Source organism: Corvus kubaryi, unplaced genomic scaffold, assembly GCF_017639235.1.
Source record: "Corvus kubaryi isolate FWS band 111438036 unplaced genomic scaffold, C.kubaryi_AGA036_p1.0 37396, whole genome shotgun sequence".
Classification (NCBI taxonomy): Eukaryota; Metazoa; Chordata; class Aves; order Passeriformes; family Corvidae; genus Corvus; species Corvus kubaryi.
In genome coordinates, this window is record NW_024581135.1 from 20,049,915 (window position 1) to 20,060,525 (window position 10,611).

General features: G+C 49.1%; 2 protein-coding genes across 3 annotated transcripts in view; one reads left to right on the top strand and one right to left on the bottom strand.

Annotated features, from left to right (window-relative positions):
• The window catches only part of GAD1 (glutamate decarboxylase 1), a 39,184-nt gene continuing 28,573 nt past the window's right edge, over positions 1-10,611 (top strand). Inside the window, exons 1-4 of one of the 2 annotated variants that reach the window (XM_042041634.1) lie at positions 1-89; positions 1,654-1,730; positions 6,806-6,951; positions 8,708-8,770. In XM_042041634.1, coding sequence (XP_041897568.1) covers positions 1,654-1,730; positions 6,806-6,951; positions 8,708-8,770 — 286 coding nt within the window. In that variant the 5' untranslated portion in view covers positions 1-89. Of the gene's footprint in view, positions 90-1,653; positions 1,731-4,971; positions 5,645-6,805; positions 6,952-8,707; positions 8,771-10,611 lie in introns of those variants that run through there. The other variant, XM_042041635.1, reaches the window with a different exon arrangement.
• Positions 1,724-10,611, bottom strand: part of LOC121670827 — a 12,330-nt gene continuing 3,442 nt past the window's right edge. Inside the window, exon 3 of the mRNA XM_042041638.1 lies at positions 1,724-3,927. Within this exon, the coding sequence (XP_041897572.1) occupies positions 3,062-3,927 (866 nt within the window). The 3' untranslated portion in view covers positions 1,724-3,061. The remainder of the gene's footprint in view (positions 3,928-10,611) is intronic.

The following is a 10,611-nucleotide window of genomic DNA, read 5'->3' on the forward strand; positions in this document are numbered from 1 at the left end:
CCCAGATGACAGCAGCTCTCTTTTTTCCTGTGGTTGTCTTCTTCAAGTGCAACTATCAGAATACCATCAAGAGGAGTCGAGAGCATTAGGTAAGTGTGTGCTTGCAGAGAAGTTTTGAAGGGACGAAGTAAACTATGAGATTTTATTATATAAATAGATTGGAATATGTGTCTGTAACAAGACAACTCTAATCTGATTTTTCTGGTTGGGAGATGTCTTCAATTTGAATCACCTCTCTCTTGATCTGGGAGAAGTGTTTTTTTCCTTAAAAATGCCCCTCAATGTTTTCATAATCTTCCATATTCCTAATGAATAGAGAAGCCCGTGTAACAGCTGATGGCTTTTCTTAAAGCTCATGCACTCTTCTGTTACCCCCAAATAGGAATCTGTTAATTTTAAGAATGCTAATGAAATCCACTCAGAATAGGGAATATGAACTACTCAGTCTAACACAGAGAAGAGATTTTTTTTCTTACCTGCCCATCTGTTTTCTCTGGTGGACAAACTCATATCTTGGTGGACAAGCACAATCACTGTACTTTTCCGAGTACCATGTGCCAGTTGTCCATCTTTGTAGCTGTTCATACCTTCCTGTTTGTGTTTCTGTGCTTTGATTGCACTGTGTTAAAAAATGTAGGTATTGCTGTTTTGCTTAAACCCCTTGTATTTCAATCAGGTGCCCTTAACTTTTCATTTTGGAAACGATTTTTATTTCCATTTCTGTAATATTTTAGCTAAAAAGAAACCAGAAGAAGGAAGGGTTTCAAATGTGGTGCTGCAGAAAGTCTGCTACTTCGCTAGTACTGATAGCTATCCGGGGCAAACTAACACTTGTCAAGGCAAAACCTTACGTATCCAGTACAGAGGAAAGAGGAGAAAAAGGGGAAAAAACAAAACTAAACAAACAAAAAACAAAACAAAGAAAACCCAAAACAACAACAAAAAAGCGCCTAGCTAAGCTCACAACTCTTAATGATCCCAAAAACTTTTGAGACTTTCAAAAGCCCATACCTGAAACTGAGTTATGATTTGAGAAGTGTTTTTTTACTTTTTTAAACTTTTTTTTCAAAAGTAGCAGAAAAGCCCATGCTTCTTGTTTCCTGAGGAGTATTTATGAAATATGCTTAATTTAAACAATCATATGTTAAAAAATCCCAGAGTCCAGCTCTCCAAATTTGTTCTAAGATTGAAGAGTCAAACTGCATGATCTCCTGCAGCAGCATTGCTGAAAATGCTGAAGGTTCTCATTGTAAACGGATGCCCTCCTATGGGATAAAAAGATATAATTCAGTGAGATGCAACGATTATAATAACATATCATAAGGGGAACTATATCCAGGCATTAGCTGTCTTGGCTCTACAGGGCTACTGGGGGAGGTGGGAAATAAATTTCCTTTCAGATGCAGGGTAAAATTGCAATCTCTTAAACTGGTAGACATACTGGCTATACTATCCCTTTTGTTATTTTTTTCAGGCTACAATCACAGTTACCTAACTTAAGTAATTTTTAAAAATCCATCTAGATATTTTGTTACAGTTTGAAAGTAAGGGGATTCTTTGCTTCTTTCCATGTTTACTTGGGGGTATTGAGAGTTGGCATTTGCCACTGCTATTGTTTTGGGATTATGGGTTGTTCTTTGGAATGTTTTTCAGATGAAGCAGATCAAAATGGACAACAAGACATGCCAGCATGGATCAGGGAGGGGACATCCTGAAACAAGAAGCCACAAGTATGTAAAACAGTGTGCTTCAGATTAGACTTTTCTAAATGCCCTTCATCACAGCAGTGCTGAATTTTCTGTCTGGCAGTTCATCTTGAGCTGTCTTTGAAATTTGAGTGATGCACATGATCCTTAAGTATGTGCCAGTTGGGTACATCAGTTATTGACTGTTCATAAAACCCAAAGCAAATGTATCATTCCTCTTCAATTAATTTTTGTCAAGTGACAGAAAACAGCCAAAGTTATCTGTAGAGTAGGAGTATAAATCCACAGTCTTCACCAAATTTCTATTAGTAGAATTTTCTGGACAGGGCCAAATAATCAAAGCACTAATTTGGTTTTTTTTTTTTCTCTTGGCATATTCATTTTTTTTGTTGTTGTTGCAGATATACAGTAATTTATTTATCTGTGTTTTTAAGCACTGAAGATGATAGCCAGAAAAGTTCTGAAACACTTAGTTTTGAACAATTTTCCCATTTTTCTGTGTCAAGAGTTAAGGAAATTTATTTAAATTATTCCATTCGATCTAAGATACAGGTAAATGAGACATATTTGTATACCAGAAATGGTAGGAAAAGAGATACTGGATGCAATAAATATATTTTGTAATAATGTACTGGATTAAAAATTATTATAGCTGTGTTACTAAAAAAAAAAAATCACAGACTGCAAAGACAAAAAGACAAACCCACAAGTTCAGAAACATCACAAGTGTTCTGTGTACTTAGCATTGTATACTATATTGAAGTTTCAAGGAAAGAGTTTGCCTAATCCCAGCATGCTAAAAGATTCATAATCCACACAAAATGGCAATTAAAAGGCAACACAGAGTATTAATGGAGGGAACTCTCCACAATAATAATCACCAGAAGTCAAATCTACTGCCCTGCCTGCAGATAAATGCATATATAATGCGACTTTAGTTCAGAATATGAAGAAACAAAAACGTTACGGCGCAGGGACTTTTTTCTATTTGCCTTTCTATTGGCATGTAGTTACATTGTGACCTCCTCACAGTGTAGGCAGGAGGCACTCATAGCTCTTAAAATATTGTATGCAGCTCCAAACACAGTGACTTTTCAAACCTACAGGCTGCAACACAAGTAGTAAAAATTCTTTTTCTGCTTGACAGTCATTGTTTCTATGTCCACAGCTATAAAAACTATGTGATAATTGAGTAGTCTTTGTGGATGGAAGTGAATTCCATAAATACTCCATGGTTTGGCTTTTTAAAGTGAGTTCTAACTGATGTGCTGCTTACAAGCTTCAGCTAAGGGAATTATGTATCTTCATCCTACTGCCTTGCTGATACCTTGCATCAGTGGTTTTTCCTGTGTGTTTCACATCCTCAGTAAACATCTGGATTCAAAGCAAAACCCAAGTCTTCTGGGTCCCCAACTGCAAAGAGATTCTCTGTAACCTGTGCCTAGAGTGCACTCGAGCAGTAGCCTCAGGGAAGTCACATGCGAGGAGAAAATAGCAGACTGGTTGAACAGGACAGCTGGAGGGGAAGACTTTGAACTCTCTCGGTGGGAGCGGCACATCTCTGAGTGCCCTGGCCTGGGCGTGTGCACCTGGCAAAGGTGTTTCAAAGATTTCAGTTGGTGTGGCGAGTTCTGAATGAAGCCGCTGAGCTGGAGCGGTTCGGGTTTAGGTCGCATTTTCAAGCAGGTCCGTTGCAAATGAGAGTTAGCAAGCGTTTCCAGGCGTGCTGTGCAGCCACGCTGTAGATGAGCGAGCGGGGGACCCGCAGAGCCCCAGGGTTTGCTGCTTTCCCCTTGTCGCCGCCGGGGCCGGGACGAATAGATCGTGGTGAGCCCGGGCTCGGAGCAGCCGCAGCCTCGGCCGGGCGGCTCTGCGCAGGGCTTTGCGGAGCGTCTGGGCTTGAGACACAGCGCCACCCAGAGGGGCTGTGAGGCGGGGAGCGGGGCCGGGCTCGCTGGGGTTCGCCTTCGGCATCCTCCTGCACGGCCGGGAGGGAGCGAGGGCTCCGCACACCCGCTGCCCGCGCCCCCCCGACGGTGCCGCTCACCCTGCCCGGGGCAGCGCGGCCGGGCCGGAGCGGGCGCTGTCCGCGGTGCTGACCGGAATGGCGAGCCGGGAGCGCCGCGCCATCGAGGTGCTGGAAAGAATCGTATTTCCAACGTGCCGCGGAAGGCTCGCTGGCCTTCATTGTCTGGCTCCTTCCCCTCGCGGGCCTCAGATTCTACGAGGATGTAAATATTTATGTTAAACCGTGTCTGTTTACTCCAGACACACGCACTTCTGGAAAGCCATCAGGGAAGGATAAGCGCACACGCTGTGTGGCTGCCGGGCATTCACCTGCCCGGGTCTCGCCTCACAGTGGCTGATGGCTTAAGGGTTCTTCGCGTGGTCTTTCGTTGACTCTTTGTACTGCAATCCTGCCATGACTTCCTTTGAACGTTTGTTTACGTTTATAAAGACAAATAGCTACAGTTATATTATTATTTCTCACACTCTGCACTAAGCAAATGTTTTGCTCGATTGGTTGAAATCACGTTTAAAATGATAGCCTAGATATGAGAAAAGGTCATGTCACCTAGGGCCATTAATGTCTGTAAAGGCGTGTTTAAAAACTAGCCTTTGTGCTGTCGGTGTTTTCGTTACACGTCCAGTTCCTAGAGAGGAGGTGTGCTCGACAAAGCAATCGTCTTGGCTACTTAATGCTGTCAGTCGGCCGGTTTCCTTTACAAAACGGGTTTGTAAGTTTTTGCTTTTCCCTCGAGTCCTTCAAAAAGGACACAGCCCTGCCGCTCGTTGCGCTGCCCAACATATCCTGCACAGGATGAAATTCTTTGGCTCCATCGGGCTGATCTCCCTCCTCTCATCTCATTGCGAATTCCTGCCAGCCCCTTACGTGACATCTTTTTGAGAAGGGTTTGGTTTAGGCATCTGCGTAGCTACTGTGGTGTGCTGAAATACAGCACCGCGGTCGCCACCACAAAATGTTGGCTAAGCATACTCGGGGTGTGGGATCAAGTAACGCAGACATGGGGTTGTCAGGGGTACAAAAAACTGCTGTCTTAATGTTTCTGGTTTTAGCAAAGGGATGTCTGGTATAAAATCGTAATCTAATGGCAACCCTGAGGGCAAGTCACAGGCATCCAGGTGTTTCCCTGCAGCGGTACCCGTGCCTCTGCCACCCTCTGGCGGGGAGGAGCGGGACGAGCCGCGGGAACCGCGGGCTGAGCCAGTGGGTCACATCCGACCTTCGGCACGGCGAAGAGGGGGGACAAGGGTTGTTGCTAAGATACAATTCACACGGACCCCGCCTGGCTCATTCGTGTCCCGCACCATGCTCAGGGGAGGGCCGGGGCCGCAGGGACGGCCGGGGCGGGAGTTCGGCCCCGTCCCCTCAACGGTGCGCCGATGTGTGCGGTGCCTATTAGCACAGCTGGCGACCTCGGGTCGGGCCGGTGCTGTCTAGGGAAAGCCTCTGGCTCCATCCGCACGAGGGGCTCAACGAGGGGCTCGCACGGCAGAACCGCCTGCCTGGGGTGCCGCCCCTGCCGCGGCTGGACAGCCCCGCCCGCCGCGGGAGTCAGCCCCACCGCCCCGGGACGAAGCAGACCAGCGGCGGCAGCCGGGGCCGGTGGGCCGCCCTTCCCCGCCCCAGCCGGCCGCCCCAGCGGTCCCCAGCCCCCGTGCGGAGCAGCGCGGAGGGGGTGGCGGCAGTCCTGTGACTCATGCCTGCGTCGAAGCAGATCAACCGGCGATTCACGATTTTAAAAAAGCAAATGGGAGCACTTCTGGAAAAAAAGGTCATCTCGCATTAAATTCCGCTGCGCGATTGGTATTCCGACGTCGTTTCTGGCAGAGTTTATAAGCGGCGGGTCGCTCCCAGGCTAGAGTCGCCCTGCCTGCCTGGACTACAGCAATAAGAGTGTCCGCTCGCCCCCTCGGTAAGTGTCCTCTAAACAGCATCCTATTTTTTCAAGCCTTTCGGAACCTCTGGAGCAATTTTTCCCCCTAAAATCGGTTTCGGTCGCTGTCGTACGTACGGAGAAATAATGGGATTTATGATACAGCTAGCGCCCTAGACATAGTGCTAACCTGTTACTTCACTTGCAGGCATTGTCTAGAAAATCTCTTCTGCCTGTGTCTGTTTTCTTTTTCGTCTTAAAAAAAATTAAATACCTGTTTTCCATTGAAATCGTTAATCCGTTGCGTTTACACGCGGGTGTAAATCCACTCAGCAGTGGAAATGAATCGGTAGCTACCGTTTTGAAAAAAGCCGCTAACAAAGAAAGCGTTCTTTCGTTACCGCGACCTTCATTTTCTTTACAAGGGGAAGAAAATAAATCGCAGGTAGCCGTGGGGACAAAGAGACGATCTGGGCACTGACCCGGCAATTCTCGATCAGCGACCCTGTATTGCTTATCGGAACGCCGTGTCCGCCAGGAAAGAGCTGAACATCTGGCGAGGAGCGAGGGCTGCTCCTACACCTTCCTTTCCCCAGACAGACATGCTTCTCCTGCCATTTGCACCACTAAAGCGACCATGGGCACGGGCGATCGCTGGTTAGTGCCGGAGCACATACTGGCCCAGATTTGCTGAAACATGTGTGTGCAAATACACATGTATGTGGCGCTTGTCATTGGACCTGGGCAAAAACGCACCTTTGTGGTGGCGGGGTTTTGTCTGTCAGTCTTTCCTGAATGCTTAGCCTGACGTGGTAAAGCCGAGAAGCGGCTACAATCCCAAACAATCTGTTTGGGATTGTAGGTCATTCGGGCTGGTGATTTCGAAGCCCGCTTTGCACGCTGGTCTCCATTTGATGCGAGACGTGTAACTGCCCTGCTCAGTGGCCACCGATATAATTGCTGTAGTCTTCATGCTCTGCTAAATCCGTCATTCAGGCGCGGGGGGTAGCGCCCTGGAATCTAGCGAAGGGAAGATTTTTCTCTTCAGTCTGTTGAGGCATTTTCCCGGTTCGGCTGGCTCCTGCCTGTCCTCCCGCCGCCCCGGGACCTGAGCGGCTGCCGCCCGCTGGCGTCTGGACGGGACTCCGGTGCGGTGCTCCAGGAGACTAGACTACTAAACCCGCCTGTTCTTCCTTCCAGCAAATTCCTTGCTGCCCACCCCTCAGAGGAATATCGAGAAAATACGAGCTCCGAGGACCGGGGCTTTTCTGAAAGGATGGCTTCCTCCGCTCCCTCGTCCTCCAACGATGCTCCGGACCCCACCCCACCTAATTTGCGACCCACAAGTAGGTTTTAATATTTTCTTCGTTTTAAGTGTTTTGGAGGCTTTCTCCACTTAGGCTCAAAAAAACGAGTTTCGAAACGAAATTATGCATCTGTGAAGCCCTGTTCCGCGCCATTAAGCAAAGTGCGGAAAGTGCTCTACACAAAGAAACCATCTTCGTACTGGGAACAGGAGAGGTCGGTCCATGGCGAGTAAAACGCTGTGAGGAAAAGCCCACCTTAGTGGCCAACGCTGTCTTTATCTTACAGCCGCCTTTGAGAGATATAGACAATAAACTGACCTCCCAGATGGATAAAAAATCGGGATGTTGGAAGGGGTGTGGAGAAAATGAATCCGTTAAAGGGCGAAGTTACACCAGGATATTAAAGCGGATGTCTCCCCGCTACATTTTATAAATGCTAATGCTGCAGCTTCCTTTCAGCCTACGCTGAAGCCTGTAATCAAGCGAAATTTGGATGCTAATTGCAGCTTTTCAAAGCGTTATATTCCTAATTGCTCTGAATTCGCCTTGAGTTATTGAGGTGTGAGTGGGAAGCAAAGGCTGCTGCAGGTGGATAGAGAATCAGTTTATAGCCCTCCCAGGCAGTTCAGACCGTCGCCTACAGAAAAAAAGACAATAATAATTTTAAAAAGAGGCTAGATGCTATAAAGATCGGAGACAAAGAGCGAATAACAGTAAGAAATGAACGGTTGTCAGGGACAGCAGAGCGGGTAATAGCTTTTACCCTGAAAGAGCTACGAGGCATGAGCATCGGAGTCATTATTGTCATTATTCTGAAACTGGAAAAAAAAACGGGGGAGGGGGCGAACGGCAGCACTGGGTCTTGTTTCAGGCGCGCGTGACAGGCACTGCTGCCTTCGACTGAGGTGTCACACGCAGAAATCGAATTAATTTGCAACATGGCTAAAACTAAGATAACCTCTGGCAGCAGCACCCCGCCCTGCCCACACAGGCTCCCCGCCCCCGGGCACTCTCAGCGTCCCTGCCGAGAGGGCTCCTCCGCCCGGTCGGGAGCACCGTGCCGCTTCCCCCTCCCCGAGAGTCGGGCCGCTGTCCTCCGTGCTTGGGTGAGCCGTCCTCGTCCCGGTTCCTCTGAAATCTTCTCCCCTCATGCCCCAACGCCAGGTCAGCGCTCCCTCTCCCCCGGTCGCCCTCCGGGGTCCATCGCTGCCGGATTTCTGGCTGCCCCTTGCCGCGGGCGACGGACCGGAGAGGCCCGGCAGTGCCCGGAGCCGCGGTTGGTGCACCCTCCAACCTCGGTCCTGGGCTTCGTTCCCCGCTTCCCGTGGGCTCAGTCCGGGCCGACCGGGGCGTTCCCGAGCCACGACTCCAGGGGCTGGGAAGCAGCCTGTTCCCTCTGGGGTGCGGTCCTAGGAGGGCCGTCGACAGCCCGTCAATCCGTCCGAGGTTCGGTGATGCGAGTCCGATCATCTAGTCAAATACTATTTTTCACCCAATTAATTCCTGAACTCTTTTGTGACCCCATTTCACGCCACTTTATTTTAAGCTGCTACTTCCCTGGAGCCCCGCCAGTAAACGATGAGATGTCGGGTCCCGGGTGACTTCCCCTCTCCTCTGGGCAGGCCAGCATGTCACCTCGGTGTCATCCGAGCCTCAGCTGCCCCGCGCCCAGCGCCGCCGGGCTCGGAATCAGCCATTTCTCACGGCGATGGAGCCGTGCGGGGGTGACCGGGGTGGGGCGCGGCGGCCGGACAGCCCCGCCGCCCCAGGGGAACAAATCTGCTCTCTCTTCCAGCTTACGACTCGTGGTGCGGTGTGGCTCACGGGTGCACCAGGAAGATCGGGCTGAAGATATGCGGTAAGTGCGGCCGTGCCTCCCCGTACGACACCCCACACACCCACGCGTGACTACGCGGCCGCCCCGGCGGGGCAGCACCGGCCGAGCGCCCCCGAGCCCGGCCCCGCCTCGGGCGCCCCCTGCCGGCCGCAGGGAGGCTCGGCGGCCCCGGCCCCGCCGCTGTGCCTCCCTTGGGCTGGCGGTGGCCGAGGTTTTGTCCGCCGGAGAGCGGAGGGCTGCGGTCCCGCTGCCCCTCCTGCCACACACGGGGGTTGCAGGCGCCGGGCGCTCCGGGCGAAGAAAGTGCAGGAGCCGGCGGGAAGGAAGAACGGGGGGCGAGGGGCCAGTTCGCCGCCTCTCACTGTCTGAAATTTTTCAACCTTATCTGACTAGAAAATACGGATCTCCTGGGGAAAAAAGATTAACGAGAGCCTTATTAAAGAGCAATTCGTCAGCTTGCTGTGCTGGTAAGATAGCGCTGGCAGCCAGTCAGCGCGCAGGCACATGAAATGCAGAAGGGAAACAAATGCACAATCAGATCGCAACGTTATAGCAAGAGATTCATTTGCAGGTAACAAGCTGTCTTCCTTCTCTAGATTTCTAAGTAGCGTCTTCGCTTTCAGAGACTAACAGTCAAATCTTCATATTGTGATGGAGAGAATCATTCAGTTTAGCCCATACCCCCTAAGCATAGAAATTATTTCCCTTTTTCCCCTCTGTCTCTTTTGGGGAGATGGGATATACGTCTTGGGAGAAACGAACCTTTTTTCAATGCAAAGGAACATTTAAACCTCTTTCCCTGCTTGCTTGAGTCGAAGTTCATTCACTAAACGTTTCGTCATCTGGAAGTTTGAACAGGAAAAGAATCAGGGTGCAAATGTTTAGCCCTGTGTCTGTGAGAGATTTCACTGGTAGCTGCTGGCGACATTAACGAGTAGTCGCTTAGTTCTATAAATAGCTCCTGATCTGGGTTTAATGGACCATTTCCCTACCAGTCCCCTCAGTGGCTGGAGCGATGGGCATTTTCACCATCATTTTAATTTAGCCCGGCAAGCAGAACTGATAAAGTAACGCGCTGTTAGGCTTGTTCCGTGTTGCTAGACTACCGGGGTTAGAGAGGGACAGTGCAGCTTCTCTCAATGAGATCAAGTACGCTGAAAATGAAATATCCCACCATTTTGGATTTGAAAAAGGCATAAGAAAGCTTAGTGAAGGCTTTGTGAAGGGAGTTCAAGACAAGCTGTATTTTTGATTGTGGTTTGGTGCTCAGTTTTCCTTGATTGGCTCTTTCCTGTTTTACATGAAAAATATACTCTGAATAGTGAGTGACGCCAGTTTGGAATGCTCGGATTTGATCGCGACCACTGTTTTTGCTTGTATGAGCCCTCCTATTTGAATCGAACACCTTCACAAAGACATGCAGGGAAGGTTGCCTATGGTAAACAGAATGGAGTATTAAGGTTGCCAAGAATTCTAATTACACATGCTAAACGAGTTGACGTTTGACTGTTGCAGATGATATCTCCTTGTCCTTACCTTTCGCAAGACATTATTCTGGACCCTAAATATTGTATAGTCACAAAGGCGCCTTGGAATTGTTCCTACTGTGCGTATCACACTGAAGTCGATTAATTTTGAATGCAAACTTCAAATAAGGGTTGACCTCAGAGAAAAGGCAGGTCTTGAACAATGAGTTGGTTCTTCCATCTGGGTTGTATATTATGTGTTTGACATTTATAATAATTACGTATCCAAGATGTATGTAATTTCTTCTCAAATAACTGACCGATTTAAGGATTAGCTTTGTTTCCTTTTCTGGTTGAAAGCCCCCGCCTGAAAAGGGTGCTGCTGCTGCTGCCGCC